Source organism: Ischnura elegans, chromosome 11 (assembly GCF_921293095.1).
Source record: "Ischnura elegans chromosome 11, ioIscEleg1.1, whole genome shotgun sequence".
In the NCBI taxonomy this organism is placed as follows: Eukaryota; Metazoa; Arthropoda; class Insecta; order Odonata; family Coenagrionidae; genus Ischnura; species Ischnura elegans.
The window spans coordinates 8,890,731-8,914,288 of NC_060256.1; the positions used below are offsets into that span (position 1 = coordinate 8,890,731).

The window sequence follows — 23,558 nt, forward strand, 5'->3', positions numbered from 1 at the left end:
CATCAATATCCTTAAGTTAACGAATAAAATTTAACACCGAAAATTTTTTTCCGCCGGCGCATCCTCAGTTCACCGCTCAACCTGAATTCACATCAAAAGATTTATTCTGTTCTAATTCATTTCATGGATATCGAAGGAAAAACTGCTGAGAGAAAAAACGGAATTTTATGCATGTTATTTGAAAATTATAAAAAGTTGATTGTGCAATTAATACAAATTTGGCCTAAATTTGTTAAGTCTTGCAAGTTTCGGGAAAAAATTTAGTAGTTATTAAAATAGATTTTCATTCCTTAGTTGTAGGCAACTAAATGGAAATCATTTATCTATAACAGGGCTTAAAAGCTTATATATACCGTTAAGGAATGAAGTATAGTGGTTTTTATTGCCTGCCGACAAAAATATCTTTCATTTCGTATTGATTTTTAGTGATAATCGTAGCCAATGGAAATTGTTGATCAAATATAATTAATTACTTTTTATCGAATCAGAGCATATAATTCACCTAATCATCAATAAATACTTTAACTAAACTTCCCGTGGATAGAGAATTTAATGGCGGAGCCTAATATCAATCGTTTTCAAACAAAGACCACAATATTAATGTAAAGAATACTTTATATCATAATATGTTTGTAGAATAAATAGAGTGAAAATATTTGTAAGCGTTATTTTTGCTTTATGTTTTTGATGCTTCGGAATTCATTTGATATTTGGGACAGGATCACTCAAATAATGAATTGCAGTCTTCAATCCTGACAAATTCCCTGATATTTTTCATTTATCTGTCAATCTTTGCATTTCATTAAAATACTTTGATTTCCACCAGACACTTGGTAACAAGTGTTCATTCTTACCTAAGTTTTTTCTATGAAATTAAAAATAATATCATTGCACGACTTTGCGTAAGCCAGTCAGTTTGTTTTAGCTGGGAAGATTTTTGTTTTCAAAATGTTTACAATGTCATCCTTACGATATTCGGGAAAATTCCTTGCGGCATATCACTGTTCCTGACGTCTTTTTGCCATTTTCCTCCGTCTAATGCGACGTTAGAGACACAAAGAATGGGGCTCTAACGAAATCTCAGGGCTCTGGGGAAATCTCAGGGCTTGAGTCGAAACACCAGAGGAAGAATTGATTTCGAAGCATTTCAAGACGGACGAAAAGAAAAAGTGGAAATGTAGTACACATAAGTTTTGAAAAATAGGAAACAAACAAACAACACTGAATACACCTTGGTCGTCATAACGTACACTACCACTCGAATATTCACCGGTCCCTCTCACGACTGATCACGTTTTCAATTAGAACAACGAGAACAAACACACGCGGAGTAACTTGTGCAAGAATGATTGCTATTTTTCTTTGGCGAAAATTTTCGATCATCAATGTCAGTAGATACGTCGCAAGCCACCTTATTCCGTGGAAGAACTAACTGAATGACGACTATTGTCAGATCCACGGTCATATCGTAGATTTTTACCGAACTTAAGGCGCCCATATTTGACTGGGTTTTAAGGATATTCTTGTGTACGCGGCATGGTTGATAAAGTAAGAAGTAATTTTGTTTATTTTTGCCAGTTGTTTTTGTTTTCACGTGAACGGTATGGTACTCTAGTATGTAATCTAATATCATTATGAAGTGTATGGGTTGGATAATATTAGTTTATTATCCAATGTATACAATCAAGTCATTTTTCTTCTCCTAAGTGCGTTTTCTCCTGATGCTGAAGATACTTCAATAATCGATTTGCTTTATTTCATACCGACTCCTAAAACGCCGACGTTTCATATATTTTGAATATGAGTATTTAGCATCGCAGGTTAATATTTACGTTGCAACGGAAATATATCATGTGACATCTATTGGGGCCCAATTATAGTATTCAACGGAACCTCGGTTATCGCCTGAGCCACGTAACCGAGGTTCAACGTCTATACTGCTTTACTCAGAATGCTTTCAAGAAGTAAGGATAATTAATTAGAAATGTGTTATATGCCTTTGATATCATGCAAGCTGCAGAGCGACGATGGAAGCTTCGATATAATGAAATGGGCGTGATGACGGCAAAAAGAATACATCTCAGCAACGTATCTATTGACTTTGATGATCTGGAAGGCTTTTAAAACGCTCTTAAATCTCTTACGGTGCACTACAGCTAACGCACGCCATTCCATTCTTCACCGTTTGAAGCGGAGGAACCGCAGAGGAGAAATCATCTGCCTGAACAGGGGATGAAACACACACCCCCCGAATTCGCGAACGGATGCTCGGCTACACAAGGCATCATCTTCTTCCGGTGCGGATTTATTTTCCTAGAATTCTCCCTTGTGGAGTCCTAACGAATCACTTTTCGAACGAATCCGCCCCCGCCAAGTCGTTGACCACGACGCCGCCTTGCGGGGACAGCAGCAACCCTCACGTCCTCACGTACTTGTACACTATGCCGAACACCAGGACACTTATGAGCACCAGCACCACCGTGGTCACCACTTTGGCGAAGGCGTTCAGTCCGGAGCGCGCCGTCGACGACGAAGACACGGACGAGAAGGACCTGCGGTTCCTGCGCCCTGGCGGGTCACCGTGGCCGGCCCTGAGGCCCCTGACGGCCGCCAGCCCCGGGAACGCCAGCGACTGCGTGAACGTGAGCTTCTGGAAGGAGCCGGAGAAGCTGCGCACGCCGCCCACGCTGCCGCGCGTCGAGTACTCCAGGTCGAGAGCGTCCATGAGCAGAGAGACCCGCCTTCGGGAGCCGCGCGAGGAGCAGGAGGACGGCGGCGGGGAGCAGGGCCAGGGCGCGGCGTCGCTGCGGGCAGAGGAGGCGGAGGAGGCCCGCCGCGCGTACGAGGAGGCCGAGGATCGACGCCGGGCCGTCGGGATGGCGTGCGTGAGCGAGACGGGCAGCAGCAGTGGACTGGCGGGGGGCATATCGGGGTTGTTGGCCCTGGGACAGGGGGGGCGGGTGGGACACAAGAGAAACGTCGTTAGTGGAGAGATCAAGTTGAGGAAGGTCTATTAAGGAAGTGTGGAAGCCACATTTCAAGCCTGGACGGCCGTTGAATTCACATTGATTGCCTCGGGGAAAAAAATTCCCAACGACCGAATATCGAACCACCGACCTTTGACATTCCAGACCACTATGCAGACCGTATATCAACGGAAAAAGCTGTTGAATACTCTTAGTTATTCTTTCATTTCTATAGTAATAGAAAATAATGGTTTCGCTGATCGTAGTAAAAATTTATCTAATATTGCATTGGGATTAAAGGAACCTGAATAGCTAGCTTAGTGGTCTGTGCCATTGAACGTAAAGCCAAAGGTCCGTGGTTCGATCCCCTGTCCAGGGTAATTTATCCCATGGCAATTTATGTGAACCTATAGAAGGCCTCGTCATTAATGTGGAAACATCGCCAATACCATGCAGGGAATATGGATGAAAACTGTAAAAAAAACAGTCGTTCAAAACGCATCATATGTACTCAGATATCCTTCTCTGAAAAAGCATCACTACTGGCTTAAAAACTTTTATCAGGAACAAATATAGGTACAAAATGGAATATCCTGAGCAAGAGAAATTCAGGACGGTTATTTTTTCAAAGTTTTCCTGAATTTCATCGTAAAGTTTCCCATGTAAAAATCATACGTATATATTTTTGTTTAGGTTCGAACACAGTAGAGAGACTATTAGTGACAGAAAGTTAAGAACTAAGTAAACACTAATAGAGGCATGTTGAACGAGGTTAAAACACATCAAATATCACTCAATTACCTTTCCTTAAAATGCATCACTACTCGTGTTTTGGAAAAGTTTTAAACCTGGTACGAAATATATAATCAGTGTAAAGCTTGACTGCCATGTCGTGTCGCAGAAAATCAGCAGGCTGTGAGTTTTCTTAAACTTTGTCAGCAGGCTTTCAATACCAAGGTAATTTGTCAACATTTTTGCCGGTGTGCAATGCTAAAACACCATGCTGCTTATAGCACTTGAGGAAAGTAATATGGATTAATGATAAACGTGATGAAATCAGAGCTCTGCTCGGCCAGATGGGTCATTATGTTTGGATAAGAAATAGCGTAAAGAAGTTTAGAGAAGGAATGTAGGATCATCTCACATGTAACCTGATTTTATGCACATTACATTTGATAGAGTTTTAGCAAAACACGTTGACTTATTCGTAATCTTATCATTCTCTTAAGTATGTATTATCATCTTAAATTGAGCCTTCAGAATATATCCATTCATCCACCAATCACATGCATTCAACAGAGCAGAATATATTATTTCATGAATTTTGCTATTCAAAGCACAGGATAGGTACTATGAGCTCCATTGATGCTGCTTGAATATTAGTCTTACGCAATGAGAGGGCGGTTACTTTGAGGTGGATTATTTTGGTGGCTAGGCTACACCACTGATAAACCGTAAAACCAAGGAATGAATTTTAATCAGACTTTTTTAGTAAACTTAAATACAATTAATTCGGGTTTCAAAGGCTCTTTAAATGGACTAAGTTAAATACTGCTTTGAAATATTATTTTGCGTTAAAAATGATTTCAGAAATAAAAATTTGGAAATGCAAATTTCTGCATTCACTTTTAATGCATATTCAAGCTAAAATATTCGATACTTTCTAAACTAATGAATTTCAATTCTGGATTTTTGAAAATGACGAAGAAAAATTATCGTATTCTTGAAAATGTTGATAGGCTGTAAATTTTATCCTACTTTTGATAGAGTGAGTACATGAAAGTGATAGCGTAAGTTTTTTTTATAACTAATAGGTCAGGAAATCAAGCTGGTCGAGGGGAATAAATTTATCTTTTTAAGAATAAATCTCCCAACCCCTCTAAAAATTGGGTGATTTTAACCCCGTGGCGTTCTTGCCTCTGCTCTAATTGTAAGTGATACACATGCGTGGACAACAAGTATCGTGCAAACGTCGACATGCGTTCACACGACAACCAAGAAATCTCAGAACAAGGGGTCAAGATCTCTCAGGAACAAACTCAAGATAAACAGCCATTTTGAAATTACCAGGATGTATTCCTTGTATCATGTATAGACGCAGTAAGAAATTATTCTAACGAGAGAAAATTTCGTGGCTGTTTTCATCCAATTAATATTAAAATTTTGACTCAAATGAGAAAATCATTGCATTCCGTACATGTCTTAACTTTGCTGTATATAAATATTATTTGCAGCTGTATATAAATATTATTGCGTAAAAGTGCAGTGTCTATTTGTTCATGGGCTGCTTGTTCTTTATAGGCTTCCGCGGAGATTTTTGAGAGAGGCAATGGTTCTTCCGGGTACTAATATTAATAATATACATTCCGGGTATGAATATTAGTAGATAATATAATGATATTAAAAATATGTCTGATGACTTCAGGCTTTACTTTGTGAAAACTCTCCATATTGGAAATAAAGGAATAAAACTTTGTAAGGTTCACTATTATATTGAAGTGGGAACGACCCGGGTTTCGTAACGTGGTTACATCCTCAGGTCTAGGCCACCTGAAGATGTAACTACGTCACGAAACCCGGGTCGTGCCCATATTACCTAATATAATATTGAACCTGACATAGTTTTACTCTTTTAATTCCAATGTTAAAAAAGTTCCAGAAAAATGGACAAATGCGGAAGGAGACCATTTTAGTGGACCTAAGGAAGTCAACTGGAACTTTGGCGAAATATTGTCCAGAAAAATAGATAAACACGGAAGGAAACCCGGAATTTTTATTCCATAGAACGGATTAACAGATTTTATTTAAATATTTCCTTTATACGCTTAAGTTATAAAGGTAATATAACTGAAGTTTTCCTCGGTGCATTTCATATAAGCAAGGAAGCGAGTTAGATGTTGTCAGAGAATGAATCGCATTGAAGACACTGACGGTTTGGTCTATTCCACCTCGTATCATAAGAGCGCATTTCCAAATAATACATTCCTCTCTCTTAAGGTTTGTACTCATTCACAAGGTTGTACATATTATTTTTATGTATACATTTTTTAGGGTAGAAAAATACTTTTAAGACACGATATGCATTTAATTTGCTGAAAAAAAGGTTTATTACGTGCTCAGAGAATGGTAATGAAGTTGGGAAGTTTGGATTTAATACTTATTCTACTTTAGCAGCGTAAGGGCTACTTCTATTCGAAAACTTTTCGCTTGAAATAATGAGTGGCTATGCTTCGAAAATATGCAGAATTAGAAACTTAATTCCAACCGGAAGGAGTAAGTTCGCATGTTTATTCAACCCATGAGTCTGTAGAGCTCCATTATTTTTCACTCACTTTTAGTTGGAATCGGCGCGATAGTGTAAATTAAATTGATTATAAGTTCAACAGATTTAGGCTTCAATTGGTGGAAGTTAGAAATATTTAACTAAATAAAGGTCGCAGAACTTTTCCACAAGATTTTTTAATTCGGACAACGCGTTTCGGCTCACTGAGCCATCATGTTACAAGACACTGCAAAACTTTTGTGTAAAGGGGATATAAAGGCGGGTATAAAGGGGATTTTCAAATGTTTTGCAGTGTCTTGTACCAGATGATGGCTCAGTGAGCCGAAACGCGTTGTACGAATTAGAAAATCTTGTGGAAAAGTGCTACGATGTTTTATTTATTAAAATAAATTGATTATATTTTAAGGATTTTTTTTTTCAATATTATGATCGGTGCCTATAGTCCCCTTTGTCCTTTGGCCGAGACACACACATAGAGAGAGAGAGAGAGAGGGAGGCAGCATAGATAGAGAGAGAGAGGCGTGCACACGTTGACATACATGCGTGGTCACGACATCCAAGAGATGTTAAGAGTCGGTCGACACCTTTTGTCGGCGTACCTGGCGCTCCTCTCCTGCGCCAGCTGCTTGGACCACGCCGAGAACCTCGCCCGGGCGCACGCCGTCGCCGCTTCAACTGTCAGCAGGTCCTCCTCCTCTTCCTCCTCCTCCTCCTCCCCCGCCCCCTCGTCGTCCCCCTCCCGCCCCCCCTCCTCGTCCCCCCCCAAAACTCCCCCAACCACCTCCACGTCGTCGTCCTCGTCCTCTACGTCATCGTCCTCGTCCTCCACGTCACCGTCCTCGTCGTCATCGGCGTCCGCACCCACGCCGCTGCTCGCCGCGTTCAGGGAGCGGTCCGAACTGGAGCGGCGCAGAAAGCGCGCCGAGTTGGGGTGCAGCAGTCGGCCGCCGTGGAAGGCATGGGTCGACTCCCGCCGGCTCCCGCCCGCCCCGCTCCCGTTGCTACTGCACTCACCGATTGGGCTGGCCTGGAATCGAAAAAAAACGCAGTCAACGCAACTGGCTTAACCCTACAGCCACGGTCGGAAGTCGGTCTCGTATTCCAGTGGCGCAGCGAGGGTTTTGGGGGATAAAACCTCCTCCCCCCCAAGCTCTGAGCAATTTTTAACATTAGTCCATTTTACTTAATTGGATTAATAAGTGATTGATAATAGAATAGTGTAAGGATTAATAAAATATCCCTCAGAAAACCGTAAAACACCTTTTTGAGCCATTTATCTAAAAATTCCGCAATTTATTAATCTCGCACCTACCGCTTATCCTTGTGGGTATTCCATACCCCCACACACCCCTGTATTGGTTGCGCCTAAACCTCCCTAGCCTTAATTCCTAACCGCGCCCCTGTCGTATTCATAGGAGACGACCGAAAGCTTTGGTCATTTGCGCCATCAGGTAAAGGTAAGAAAGGGTGAGGGTAGAGGCATGGCCATTAAGGGACTTCCGACGCACGGAGTGCTGTAGCAGTGAAGCAGGAACTCTGTGAAAAATATACGCTATAGCTGGGATTCGAGCCCGGACAGGTAGGGAGACAGCATTCCTATTCGATTCCCACAAGTCGAAGTCCCGAAATGCGTGTGGGTATTCACCTCTTTAAATCTCCTTCCAACTCTGTTGGGGAAAGGAATGGAAACTTAAATTTGATTAATTATTATTATTGAATGCCATGGAAGTTACTACGAAGGAGACTACGAAAAAGACTACCTCAGAGAACAAAATTGATTGCTGTTTTTTTAAAGGAGAAATGGAGGACTGCAGAATTTTTCAACGATTCATGCATATTCTTTAGTAGGTTGAGTTCATAAAAGGAAAACTGGATAGCTGCCTAATGATGCCGCCTAGAGTGAAAAAAATCTTAAGAAAAGCTGAAAGAGCACTCCATTATAGTTCTCAGAACTATTTATTTTGGTTCCCGGTGTTTGTATTGAATGAAAAACGATCATGGCTGTTGAAATATTACGTTTTTTTTAATCTCTCATCAACCAAATTTGTATCAATTGGCAATTAGCTCGCCGTTTTCTTTTCCTTGTACTCCGCATGCTGTCCATAAGACAAGAGTAAAAGGTTAGGAGTGAAATAAATACCCTCGTATTTGCACACATTTCTTTTACGAAAAGAGTAAATTGTACTGATGAAAGGCCCATTTTGTTTTTGTTTCCTGCCCTTCCTTCACGGCAGTGTGTGCGTGAGCAAACAAGGCGTGAGCGAGTAGCACTTCCCTTCGGCGCATAAACTTCGCTCCCTCTCAGTGTCCGTCTGCCATTGCACGCGCTATGAGGGGGCCCAAATGAGGGATGACTCTCGCTCCAACGCCATCTCTCGGCATAAGTGAAAATGGGAGCTGCGAATTGCGGTGCGCTCTCTTTGCATTGTGATCTATATTCGTATTTCAATATCCTTGTAAATAAATGGCTTGCTGTCACTTTAAATCGACTTGAATAAGACTTAATTACATTTATTTCGTTTGTCTACCCGAATATTTTGATATCAAATCGTAAATAGTATTTTAAGATGCCATATATTAATTCTAATCTGAGAATAAACCTTTTGCGATTCTTGTCTTCATTGCTGTCACTTGGGGCTATAACCTGTTCTTTACAATAACCTTACATTAGTAAGTTGCGGCAAGACCTCTTGCTATGCATTTCATATTCTCCAGTTCCACATGAATATATATTTACTCATGCTTCCCTGTGTCAAATTAAACTTTGCAGGGTTTAAAAACAATTAATTGCCCCAAAGCGGGTGTCAACTGCTTCTCTGCCGAATATTATTTTATTCTCGAGGGAAATAAAATTAGATACACCAGGACTGTTCAAAATGTATCGGACTTTTGTTAATTAAAAGTTCATTTATTGAACTAGAGCTACAAACTTATAATCCCCTTCAATATAGTCTCCTCAGTGTTACACATCCTTCTCACAGTGATTCTGCCACTGTTCAAAACATTTTTGGCAGGCATCTTTTGGAATGCTATTAAGCTCGGCCGACGTACTCTGTTTAATGTATTCTCTTTCTTGAAATCGAGTTTCTTTAATGGAACTTTTCAGATTTGGATATAGCCAGAAGCCGCAGGCAGCCTTGTCGGGGGAGTACGGAGCTTGGCGAACCAGAGGAGTGTTGTTTTTAGCGCGAAAACTATGAATTAGATGTGCAGAGTAGGCAGGTGCATTGTCGTGATGGAGCTGCCAAGTTATTGTTGCCCACAGATTCGGTCATTTACTCCCGACAGCATCACGTAGGCGACGAAGAACCTCAAGATAGTATTCTATTGTGTTGGTATGGCTGTGTGATGCGTACTCATGATGCACCACTCCACTCTAGTCAAAGAAGACTGTCAACATGACCTTGACTTGACCTATCTGAACGCTATTCACTTTCCACCGACGTTTGACCATTTTTGAATAGACTATGTACTACTCTTTTATTTGAGTACTGCTCATGGCAGATTCTCCAAAAGCATATTGAATCTTGCGAATTGTTTCCACATGCTAATCGCCAAGCTTTTGGCAAAATTAAATGCTCATGTTTTTCTGTAATTTTATAACTTGATAAAAACTGCCTTGCCCAGCAGAGAGGTCTACACTATTCGGCTGACTGCCGCCGACTGAAGCTTTGTCATGACACGAAACAGTGCATGCATGAGTGTCCCTTCCACGTCCCCACTGAGCTTTGCCGCCAACACTTCATTCGTTTACGCGGGAGGACAGAAGGCCCTTTACTTTTTGAACAGCCCTCGTATTTCATTTTTATACGCATCGATAGAATAGGAGTAGTTTCCATGTGAAAGTCCGTGATTTTTACAGTCGCCAGTGTCAATTACCACCTTCCTAATATTAAACTGGGACGACGTCTTTTTTACCTGGTGTCTAATGAAAAGTTTTTTAGGAAATTTAAATTCCCTTCACGAATTATTCTCATATCGTAAATATTTGAAAACTTTACTAGAAATTTTCGATCATGGATGAAAGTGATATCTATTTTTGATGAAATACTTTGAGCGATGTAATTAAAAATTACGAACTATTATAATAAGAATATTAGAACATAATTTTTGTGGAAAATGTAGGAGAGATTTTAGTGCTTGGATATTTAGTTTTGGATATTTATCTAGTTATCAGTAATATTTCAGTTATGGCTTTTATACTTGTATAGTAAGCCTTTAAAACTTGCAAGTGTGCCTTTAAGATATGTTTCAGAGTGACAACTAACTCAAACAGGAAGAATGTGTGAATAATTCGGTCATTAGTATCTAGAGATGATGAGCGGAACTAAGTCTCACTGTTGAGAGCTAAGAATGAAATTTAATATGAGATTACATAAATTGAGCCTTCATGGGTAATTTATTTCATAATTCAGGAAATATTGGATAATTATTGTCGTATATGTTGCTGTGGCAACTTTAAAAAATTGTATTATTTAAGGCAAAAACGAAACGGTAGCTGAGAGACGCTAATAAATATTGAATTCCGTACACCAAAATTTGTCTCTTGTTTTTTTACCTTTTAAATTTTCCAAGCAATTTACGATCTTTGTTTCGATATCACAACGATGTACAGAGGGCTAGAATCGAAAAAAGCTGGCCAAAACCTCAAAAACGATTTTTTTTGAGCTAGGAAGTTGAAAATTTGCATACATATTTTCAAATAAATTGGGCATAACATTCCGGATTATTTCTATCATGTGTTTTCACGTTAACAATATATGTGAGATCAAAGTTGAACAAATTTAGCGAAAAACGACCACCCTCGATTTTTTCTGAAAATTGCCAACTTTATCCTCGTGCAGTGGTTTCATGAATAGTTTTATCGACAAAACTGTTATACCATCTTAATTGACACTTCCTTTTCTTTTATTTGAAGGGTTTTTAAAGATTTTGTTTCATCAATGACCATAGATATATAAAAATATGGCGGAGCGTGTTTTCAGCCCATTATTTACCTTAAACGTAGAGAAAAAGTAGATGTTACCCGGGACTTTCGCCAAGTGACTGATACCACGTCGTTTAATGAAGCCTCTACATTGTGAATCTTAAGTAAAACCTTGCACCAACTTGCAATCCCGAATTTTAAATCGTTTTTCCGAGCGTGCGGTCGACTCCGGTTCTGGCCGGCGGCGGCGGAGAGGACGGCGACGCGGTAAGCGTGTGCATACAATATGGTCTCATTCACTTTTATATGCGGATAACAGATATAATAGTGATAGAAAATAATCACCAGAAAGTAAAATTAATAAATATTGTTACGAATGACTCTTATTATGCAATCGCTGGGCACTGCAAGAGGTGAACAGAACGGTTTCTTTCTTTGAGTGAAAATCCCTATTTGCATCGGTGCGGAGTCTGTTAAAGAGAATTTTCAGCTGGTTAGTAGAATATCATCGCGCATCAAATCTAAAGCATAGCCAAAAAGGCCGCCTCTCTCAGGCGTTAGGCCTTCTTTCCGCACGTCAACCACGAGGTCAACGGATTCGATGGAACTCATTACCAGACGCGGCGATCGATCGTTTTTTGTTATTTTTCGTTTAAGTTTTCTTTTTCGCGAGAAAAACCTCTAATTATCGCTCGGTGTCCTTTCTGACGGTGACGATCCGCGCGCTCTCTCTCGCCCAGAGATTAATTTTTATTCCGTTTCATTTTTTTTGCGTTTTTTCCACCATTCCCGCCCGAGGTTCGTCATTTTTTCGGCAGCACACTTATTCTCTCGTTGGCGTTGCTTTCCTCTTGGGTGCCGCATTAACTGTCGGGGCAATTAGGGTCGCGAGAAGAGGACATAAGGCGACCTTTTGTGCAATAAAAGAGGACTTTCTCGGTGGCTACGTCGCTTCGCGCTGAGCGAGCTGACTTGGCTTCAGACACGGTGACCGCTATGCAACCACCACTTCTTCAGCCTCCTCTTCTCCTTCCTTATACCTTTAGATCCCCGTCCCTCGTTACGTCTCCTTCTCTCAGGGATTGGTTTAATTCCGGCATGGAAATTTTATATTTTTAATGTTTATTTCACACCGGAGGCAAAAGTAAGTTGTGACATCTTTAAACTCCTCATTTAGTTCTTCAACCCACAAGTCAAATAACATAGGCTAGGATAGAGCTCAATCTAAACTAAGCCAAGGTGTATAAATTTCACTCACTCTCTGGCTCTCTTGCCCTGAGAGCATTTCAATTATGTCATTTTATACTCATAGAAAACGGCTGAAAAACAGGTGATATATTTTCGGAGCGTCTTCATGACTCCATGTTTCATGGCAGCGGCTGATAGTAACCACGTTAATTTATGAAAAATAAAATAATAGTATGTTATTCCAAAACCCCTTCCTCATTATAAACTGTTTTTGCATTCCTCAGGTTTAATATGCAGCATAAGCAAAAGCAATGAAAATGGCAGTTACAACGACGCGAAGGAAAAAGAAACTGTGGCCACACCCGCCCCGTGAACTGTGATTGCTCGTGAAATGTGCGATTTGCTCTTATCCGTTTCCTTTTTAGTTTCTTAAGATCGTTGTTAGACATCCCTCTCTCTTAGAATTTAATGTTATTCACCTCTACTCTTAAACTACTGTTCCCTACTCACTAGGATGCAGCGTTTTTTCAGTACAAGTTTTATTCCATAGAACGTCTAAACGGATTTTATTTAAATATTTCCTTTATACGCTAAAGTTATAAAGGTAATATAACTGATATTTTTCCTCGGTGTACTTCATATAAGCAAGGAAGCGAGTTAGATGTTGTCAGAGAATGAATCGCATTGAAGACACTGACGGTTTGGTCTATTCTACCTCGATCCATAAGAACGCATCTCCAAATTACACATTCCTCTCTCTTAAGATTTGTACTCATTCATAAGATTGTACATCTTATTTTTATATATACATTTTTTAGGTTACAAAAATACTTTTAAGACATGATATGCATTTGATTTACTGAAAAAAGGTTTATTACGAGTTCAGAGAATGGTAATGAAGTTGGGAACTTTGGATTTAATACTTATTCTACTTTAGCAGCGTAAGGGCTACTTCTATTCGAAAACTTTTCGCTTGAAATAATGAGTGGCTATGCTTCGAAAATATGCAGAATTAGAAACTTAATTCCAACCGGAAGGAGTAAGTTCGCATGTTTATTCAACCCATGAGTCTGTAGAGCTCCATTATTTTTCACTCACTTTTAGTTTGAATCGGCGCGATAGTGTAAATTAAATTGATTATATTTTAGGGAAAATGTTTCATTATTATGAAAATGAATTGGCGAGCTGAGCGGTGCCAAGGGACAGGCACATATCCAGAAAATTTCTCCGTGGGATTGGGCGGTATGTGGACTACACTGATACGTTTTTGTCAATTCCCACGCATAAGAAGAACCATACATTTAATTGAGTCAGCTATGTATTAGGTTTGAATAATGCTGAATTTTGAATTAGTTATTGGTTCAGATGGATTGATGACGTATTAACTTTGTGGAAATTCATCGATAGTAATAATATATAAACAGCCGCAGCAATTTTCCACACTTTATAATTTGCTCAACCAATTTCAATACTTACACATCATTATCGAGTCTGTATCATTACTACAGTTGTTGGTAATTGGCATTAATTATGGAATTTAACTAAATTAAAAACTAAAATGTGAGAGGATACGTAGCCTCTGTGCTAGTGGTCTCCTCAACAGGTAATAACAGATAGTTGATGTAAGGGAAAAAATTCGGGAGGTCAGTAAATTCCAAAGGACCCCTTTAAAGCCTTTGTGTCTGCCTTTAGAGGCTTAATATCTTTTATCAAGTATGTTTAGGCTGCCATCACTTCTCATCATTCCTTTTTAAATTATTTCTCTTATTTGAGCGTAAAACAAGCATCGGAAAATGTGATCATGAGTTTCATGCACGCTGCGACATTATTACACAGAGGTAAAGGAAGATTGTTTGCTCTCTTATCTGTGCCTAAATGCTGCCATGTTCGTTCCACGATAGCTTATAAAATATTTACTAAGCATTAAAAATTACTTGAATTCATATGTTATTGTGTTGTAGCATATATACAATTAGAAGTTTACGTACGGTTGTGAAAATACAGGGAATTTTTTTCTTGCTTGTAAATCTACCTCTTACCCAATGAAAATCATTGGCAAAGTGACTGAAAAAATATTTTCGAGGAATATGCTCATATTTAGTTATTTTTCTGGTATTAATGCTTGAAAGTATTTGTAAGCCACGTAGGGTATCGTCAAGAGTTATCGATGGGGCATAAATGAGTTTTTTCTTAATCAGTGACTGTGTTCAGCCAGGATTTTGCTTAATACAGGTTCACAATTGTCATTCATTTTTATATTCGGAGTAAACATATGTTTAAGAAATATTAATTGATAGTAATTATTATAGGTAATATTAGACCACATTGCTAATACTATATATATATATTTAACACTAAGCTCATGGATATAATGACTAAAAAATCCGGTTTGGAAGCAGTAGTGAAGCCTACATTCATGCCAAGGTTTTACCCGCACCACGGCAGTGAATGAAAAAACTAAGGCGTTTTTATTCCAGCCGATGGAAAAGAGGTCATCACATTAATTTTCAAGAAAATCAAAAAGACGATAAGTTACTTGATAATGCCTTATATCAAATCAAGCATGAAAACTGACGGAGCCATCAACTGGATAATCAGGAAGCCACCCCCACGAATCTGTGATGTTACTCCGAAGGTTCCAAAATGAACTTTGTCAGCTGGACAAGAGAACGACTTTACTGGCTCTTCGTTCACAATTTCATGCTTTGATTTAATGAATGAAATGATTAATTTCCCGGAGAAATGAATAATATTTATCATTCCAAAGTGCTATGAGAATGAAGTGACAATACGACAAATGGTGTGGTAGAACTCTACTGACAAATTTTTCTAAGGATAATATGCATAAAGTAAATTGTAATTAATTCACCCTCTAGTTGAAAAAGGTGTAAAAACTTTCCAGTAACCCACAGAGCATTTGTCATAAATAAAAGTATTAATTCATAAATAAATCAAGCTTAATATTTGTCAGTATACCATCGAACGTTAATATAACATGGATTAGAGCTTCTTTTTCCCATTTAGAAACCCTTAAATAACCTAAAAATTTGGAGGGGGTACGTAAATTGGAAAATTAAGCTTTTAGCCTACTTCTCACCAATAAACGCGTGTTCATATCATATGATTGAGTTATTAATGATATCTTATTTGATAGACCATTAGCAGTACGTGAGTAACATTCATATATACTACAATGTCGTTGACAAAAAGTTTTTACATAATTTAAAAGAAAATATGAGAATGGAACACATAAAAATAAGGTTTTAATAAACGAAAGCTTTAATTTTATGGGTTTAACAGAAGAAAAATAATTGAAATTCCCAGGCTGCACTGCTAATTGTTTGTTTACACATTTCCCTAAAGTTATCCTTAAAGTTTGAGTTCATTCGATGCGTGACTCTCCTGCCATCTACACGCGGCGGATTGAATCAGGAGAGAGAGAGAGAGAGGGGGGGGGGAGGTGCGCCTAGCGAGGAGCGATTGTTGTTTGTGAGGAGCAGAGGGGTGTATGGCAGGGGAGGAGAAGTCTCACCTGGAACGAGTCGATACCGGAGTCTCGCCTCTCCTCCGTGCCGACGCAGAGCCCCTCTTTCGGGGGAAACACGAAGCTGGTCCCGTCGGCGAGTCCCCTGTCTATAGGCCACACCTGTAGCAGGGGGAGCGACACGCCCCCGCGGCCCCCCGTCTGCACTACCACCCCCTCGCCCTCATCCCCCGACACGTCCTCCACCACCACCCGAACCTGGAGAAAGAGATAGTACTACATTGCACACGAGGAAGAGAAAGTCATTATTACTACCACCATGCATCGCACAAAGTTGTTTCCCAAAAATTTGAGAAAGGAACCACATTGACATGGACAAAATTACAAGTTCTCTCGTCTTGTCCGTCACTTTAGGGCATGCAATTCAAGATAATAATAAGTTTTTTAGCCTAATTCCTATGATTTTGTTAATCTCAGGGAAGCCTTTTTATGGAGTTAGAAAAGCTAAATAAGCAAAGGGAATAGTTAAAGTTTCATGGCTAATATTTCTTATTTACTGAGCCAACAACAACGGCATTTGAACAGGTGAACTCTCCACATTTCTATTTTCTGACGGAAAAGCAAGCTAATACATTTATTTACTTGGTAACCTAATTCAATAGAATAAAATAAAATAACTTTGTTTTATTCCACCCTTTATTTTAAATAGCACGACCCGGGTTTCAGCATCTAATGCTATCATCAGGTGCAATTCAATGGGTGGCATGCTCTTAAATAGGTAATCGTGGGTGGAGGGGGGGGAACCGAAAAAGGAGGGTGGGTAGGAGAATTTAAGAGCATGCCACCCATCGAATTGCACCTGATGATAGCATTAGATGCTGAAACCCGGGTCGTGCTATTTAAAATAAAGTGTGGAATAAGACAAAGTTATTTTATTTTATTCTATAATGAAGCAATTGCACAAAATAACGCCTGAGACCGTGTCTTATATTAATTCAATAGGTTGACCGTAGAATAGTATGCAGAAATAAGGGAAATTGGATTTCGTCCAAGGGCACAAGTGGCGACACTTCATCTGTTTAGAAACTACCTATACATTTTACGACGTATAATATGTATAGCATTCACTCACAAATAGCACTATAATACTGGGATTTTTTTCAAAGGCTTCCGCGGTAAGTCGTCGTTCCCATCATATTTTTACTGGTTTTCACCACGTTGTTTGTTGCCAGACGTCGACAGTATTCCCCCAGCACATTCACTTGCGTGAGGGACTCCATTGGGCAGAGGTTCCGCTTTTAGTGAAATATCTACCTAGTTACTATGTGTACCGTAAATAGACCCTTCAACACCCTTTCTTAAGGATAAAATGACAACTGTTTCATAAGCGGGGGTGAAGAAAATATTCCATTTGTTTTCAAAGCTTAATTCTTTCTAGGTATAGGGTTTAGAGATCCATTGGTATATTAGGAATTCAATCCAGACTATCAATGTTTCAATGATAATTTTCCGCTCAAAAACTGGGGTCAAAAATTCCCCTTCCCTCCTGATAGATGAAAATGAAAGTTGTAGACAAAGCCAGTCGTCTCTTTGTCAATAGACTCTCGAAACCCTCGCCAGCTGACTCTCCTTCACCGATCACACCTTTTCCTCACGATAAAAAAATGCGTTTGCCTTCATTATTTGACTGGCTTTAAATTCACAGTTTTCGTTTCTCAGGAAACTAATATCGTAGTTATTTATTCTTGTGTGTATTTTGTTTAATTGTTTATTGATTCATTATCACCATGAATCAACATCCCCAAGATTGATTTTATGCGCCTTTCTCCGCTATCCTATCTGCTAACCATTCCATACAATATATTTATTCTCCCTAATATCCTACCATATACAACTCATTCGGGCTCGCCTTTTGCCTTTCTTCCCTCACACCTATCCTTCGACGATTGCCTTCCTGGGGCTAAAATGTATCATGATGTGGATTACTGAATTGTTCCGTCTTCTCCATAGGGTTATCGGAAGACTTCTCTTTCCTCCTATTCTTCTTAGCACTTACTCATTACTTTCTTGGTTGATCCATTTTATCTTCATCATTTTTCCGTGGCACCACATTTCGACCTCTACTAGTGTCAGATCCAGGCTAGGGAAAAGGGAGTTAGAATCTCCTCCCCTGTATATATTCGACAACTGAACAAAATTACCATTTTATGCAGTTGAAATTGGATACCAAAGGGAGAGTGGTGCTGTAGCCTCCCTTAACCCCTCTCTGGATCCGTCGCTGACCTCAACCACTCTTCTCTGCTGCTGTCTACGCTCAAGTCTCCCCCCAACACTGAACATGTTGCACGATATGCATCATCTGACGCATTGTTTCCTTACTTTTTTACTTGCGTTCTCAGATTTCTGCAAATGTTTCTTCTTGCAGAATGCCTTTTCACCTTTGCTATTCTACCGATAATATCTTTATTTTTCGGTTTATATATTAGCTTATTATCTATTCATCGGGAACGGCAATTGTCGGCTGTTTTGTAATTTTTAGTTAATAAATACGAAAAACCAAAAAGGGAAAGAAATTAACCCCCTAATCGTTCCGATAGTGAGTAACTTTATGTTGTACTTGTTTAAAAAATCGCCTCATTTTGCTACCGAAGATTGGCAGTTTATTATTGACATCATTCCCGGACAATGTGTTTGTTTATAATGCTTTATTTCACTTTTTGAAATGGAGGCGTGGGCTTTTATTTTTGAATATTTTGAAGAGACGGTCCCTAAAATTAAGGAAGGTGAATGTAATGATAATAATGATTTGAGGCAGTTCGTCACGGGCTAGATTGAGCGTGTGTATCTCACTCACCTCCGTGAGCTCTGCGGCGGGCCCCAGCCTGGAGGCCTCCAGGAGTGTCCCCCCGCCGCCCCCCGACTCCACGTCCTCCATGTCCACGTGTGCTGCGTCCGCCCCCCCTCCTCTGCCCCTCTTCCCCTTCCTCCACCGCTCCGACTTGCGGTGCGCCGGACCCCCCACGCACGGACCCCCCTCCTCGCCCCCTCCCACGCCGGGCGGACTCCCGCCCTCCTCCGCGGCGTGCTGGCGGTGGTTCTGGGGAGGAGAGGCGGCCCACAGTCGCATCACGGCCCTCGTCTCGCTGCTTTTCATGTGTGCGACTCCGGGTGGCTCATCCTCCTGCCATCGAGGAAGAGAGAGAAGGAAGCCCACCAATTAATAATAACCAGGGAAGTAACTAGGACTTGGATTCGGGGGTGGATCACATTCAATAAAAGGTAGTAATACTAGAATTACTTCTTAGTATTGGATTTATTAATTAACCCCTTCCAATTCGAATAATATTCCGAATATCGCGCTCTAATTCTCTATTTAATTTTTTCTGTGGTTCTCTTTTAAATGATAGGTAATGAAATGATATTTTGTAATCAACGTAGAACCGTGAAATAAAATGTAATTATTAAAAATGGAGAACACGCTACTCGAATAAAATCATTTTAATCCTTCCAATGCATCATGTTTCATGGAATATGAATTATTCATGTATACTGTGAATGTTTTAACATTTTTAAGCTTTCAAAATAATTATATTGCTCCTCTAAATAGCGCTAAAATTATGAAAATCCGATGACGAGATACGCTCGTCATTGCGCGGTTTGGCGTCGAAAGTTCATGACGAGATAGACTCGTCATTACAGCGCAAGGTGTTAATTAATAAACCCTTTTAATGACTCACTAATTATGCAAATAAGCTACTAATATGAACAAATTGGAGATTCAAAACTATAATATTTTAATCACTATATTTAAATTAGTAAGAGAACTATGATACGATTTAAAAAAAATCTTCTGAGGGGTGTCATATAGTTGCATCACTGACAGATAGTACATCTGTCTGTTACAACATCAAAACGACCCGAGTGTGATGGTTTACATCTCAGTAACAAATAATTGCACAACAAAATGACATCCGTCAAAATGAAGCTTCAACAACTGATAAATCATTCGCAGCCATTTATTGCTAAATATTTCATTCTAAGGTAGAATTCTCGTCAGAGTTCAACTATTATCCAAAAGTAATATCACTGTTTTATCCAATGGTTTCAAACTATTCGATAACCGTTAAGGACTGACGAACCTCCTGGAATGGAGAGATCAAGTCAGTAACAGAAAAAAATATGCGGAAATTTTAGCAATAAAAAGTAATTTGGGGGCAGATATCTTCTAATTTGGAGTCAAAAAATTGAAAAATAATATGTGAAGTAAATTAATGAAAAGGATCGTTAAGATTGAATAACTAGCTCCGTGATCCTGACTCCGCGGCGAAAGATGTTACTTTGGTAACGTTTCACTAAATTGCCACTATTTTTGCGGTTGCCAAATGCTTTCTGAGCCATTTCTATCAATTTTTTCTATGCATAAAGTGTTTCGTCATTTGTGATACGTTACCATTTTCTTTAGTTATGTTTAATGTGATATTAAACTTTTGGTTAAACAAGGTGAATTAATTTACCAAACGCTTCAGTTCAAAGGTTTGCTATAAGCGATAAGTAAGGGTAAGTATAGTTAATTTCACGCATTGAGAGTGGGATGTAATTTTCCTTGCACCATATCTGGAAGGGTACACCAAGTCGTTGAAAATTAGAATTACTTCACGTTAAGCTCCTGGCGATGTTCGCGGCAGTGGAAACAAAATGCTACGCTTTTAAAGTCCATTCCACGCAGCTGTATATCCAAAAATGTATGAATTACTTGCAATTATTTATACTAATGTACAAAGACTTCAAGATCAATATTTGAAATAGCAATAAGGAAATACTTAAAATAGTCCACAGTCCACAGCTACGATGGAGTACATACGCTTAATTGTTTCATTTGGTAAACCTCAAATTTCTATTATTCAGCAATAAAAATTATTTTTACCATAAAAATCATGTTAAAATAAAAAATTGGCAATTTTTTATTTTTAAATAAGTATTAATGGAAATTACGAAACTAAGGAAATATTTTTCTCTCACTTTTGACATTGCACTCACTGCGTTCTAATTAAATTTAAGCTGATAACGACGGCTTAAAAATAAATTACACTTTGCAATAGTCGGAAAAACTTTTTCATTAAGAAAAAATGCTCCCAGCTTAATGTATTTCTGTCTCATAAATTTGAAAGTTTTGCTCAAAACATCGTATCAACACATTTATGGCGCAAATCATATCATACGACAATATCGATAAAATGCAACCAGTAACTAAATTGCAAATGATTTTTTTTGGAGTAAAACATAAGCCTAAACCAACAACATATCGGTATATGCTTACAACTAGCAGATGTATGCAGAAACCCAAAATTCATCAACTTAACGTCATCCCATGGTTTCTTAGTTATCATGTCATAACCCCTTCTTTTACCCCTGTGGAACATTTGTCCTCAAGGAGTTATCATCATATGTCACACCATCCTTAGAGATAATATTCAAGAAGTCATTGCCTGAAGCAAAGTTACCGCTAGACTGCACTGATATTAAAAAATGGAAATAGACATGACCCAGGCAACTATCGTCCAATTTCATTCAGGCCGATTGTTGGCAAGATACTTGAGCATATCGTAGTAAGAAATATCTTGAAATCGTTGGACAGTCGTAACTTCCTCCATGGCAGTCAGCACGGATTCTGTAAAGGTAGATAAGCGAAACACAGTTCGCGCTCTTTCTTCACGACGTTCTTAAATGCGGTGAGCCGAAAAGATAAGTCGATTTCTAGATTTTAAGAAAACTTTCGACACGGTTCCCAACAAAAATCTTTTATAAAAATTACAGTAATACAAATTAAACGAAACATTGGTAAACTGGATACGAAACTTTGTGAGTGATCGTAAACAAAAATTAGTTCTTGACGGAATTATGCTCTGATGTAGTTAAAGTAATATCAGGCGTTCCAAAAGGAAGCGTAATCGGCCCCCTTTTGTTCATGATATACATTAATGACTTCTGCTCCCGATTTAGCAGTAAAAAACGCTCATTTGCTGACGACTCTGTCGTCTATGGTGAAATTAGTGATCACTCTGACTTTTAAATTCTATCATCGGATTTAAACATCATTCATTTGTGGAGCCAGGAGTGGGAACTCGAACTTAATCCGAGCAAATGCACCGCGGTACATTTTTTGCAGAGTTCGTCCAATTATAACCATGTTTATGCTCTGAATGGTTTTAAACTATTAACATAAAGGCAACAGGCGAAGCAAAGCAGCTAGGAGTTACGATAACGTCGAACCTCTCGTGGGGAACACATATTCTCGCGGGCAACACAAATATTTGTGACTTAGCTCTGAAGAAATTTGGATTCGTCAAGCGTATTGTGGGAAGATTTTCGGATGAGAAAGTAAAAGATAGGTGCTATTTTGCACTCGTCCGACCGCACCTTGAATACGCAGCGAGCGTATGGAATCCGGTGCAAAAAGATTTAATCCGCGAACTGAATAAAATACAAAGAAAGGGTGCGCGGTTCGTCAAAAACTGCTTCAGACGTACAGACAGCGTTACCCAGATATAAAGCGAATTAGGCTGGGAGCCGCTGGAGACTCGGAGGCTGCGCGCTAGGCTTAGATTGCTTGAACAATTGAGAATGGATATCTTTTACAGTGACTACAAGGAAATCATATTGGAGACCAATTACATTTTGTCCGAAAGAAAGGATAAATTATGATAGATATTTAGCCGAACGCGATATGGGAGCTCGTTTTTTCCCCCGATCCATAAAGGACTTTAGTTAATGCTAATCGTTATTTCGTTATAGCATTTACTTTTTACATACGTGTATCCTGCTGGTGACCTAACACCACCTGACACACGTTTTTTTTTAGGCGGCTTACGGGGTAGTATGTAAAGTGTAGATTTGTGTGTGATCACGGTGAAATATCCAGCGGTAGTCGCCCATCAACCTAACATCCCAAATATCCTGTTATCATTTCTTTGATATTTCCCTGATGGAACCTTTGGCTCTGTGCCAAACTTGCTGTTTATAGGATATATGTGGGGATATATTGTAAAAATTAATATATTTAATAATAATAATATTTTTTAATCAATAATCGAATATGTGTGCAATTTGTGCAAAAATTGTGGGTTATAGATGATTTGAGTATTATTTCCGTATTTAGGAGGTCAAAATACATAACCGCATTTTCGAGAAAGAGAAATGCTGACCCTGAAATTTGTTGCACATTGTAAGTTCACTCATAATTTTATTCCCCCACCAAGCCTTATTTGAGTGGTGTCACAATAATACCAAATATGGCACTTATCCAACGCAACAAGCCAACATTCGTTGCGTTTGTGGACTTCGAGAAAGCATTTGACAACGTGGATTGGAGCACAATGCTTGGAATCCTAAAGGAAATTGGGGTTCTTTATAATAACAGAAGAATCATCCACAGTTTATACAAAAACCAAGTAGCCGTGATAAAATCAGGGCCCAGGTATGAAGAAGCAAGAATTAGGAAAGGAGTGCGACAAGGCTGTACATTGTCACCCGTAATTTTCAACGTTTACATTGAAAAAGCCATTAATGAAATCAAAGAAAAGGAATTGGGAGTGAATATCCATGGAGAAAAAATTAGCATGCTAAGAGTTGCCGATGACATAGCCGTTATAGCAAAAACAGAGAAGGATTTGAAAAATATTCTGGTTAATATGGGTAGGGTAATGAGTAGAT

At 39.1% G+C, this 23,558-nt stretch overlaps 1 protein-coding gene across 1 annotated transcript; it reads right to left on the bottom strand.

Moving 5' to 3' along the window:
• Positions 1-211: 211 nt before the first annotated feature.
• On the bottom strand, positions 212-19,002 carry LOC124168403. The gene is made up of 4 exons (XM_046546620.1): positions 18,703-19,002; positions 15,897-16,106; positions 7,028-7,276; positions 212-3,010 (listed from the first exon to the last, which is right to left on the bottom strand). Exons 1-4 carry the CDS (start codon positions 19,000-19,002, stop codon positions 2,417-2,419), a joined length of 1,353 nt encoding a protein of 450 aa, XP_046402576.1. The 3' UTR covers positions 212-2,416.
• Positions 19,003-23,558: the final 4,556 nt, after the last annotated feature.

Coding starts and splice junctions, on each gene's coding strand:
- LOC124168403 (XM_046546620.1), bottom strand. CDS start 19,002: ATGAAAAGCAGCGAGACGAGGGCCGTGATGCGACTGTGGGCCGCCTCT. Junction 7,277..15,896: donor CCGGTATCGACTCGTTCCAG/GTGAGACTTCTC, acceptor TTTCGATTCCAG/GCCAGCCCAATCGGTGAGTG. Junction 3,011..7,027: donor AGGACGACGACGTGGAGGTG/GTTGGGGGAGTT, acceptor CTTCCTTAATAG/ACCTTCCTCAACTTGATCTC.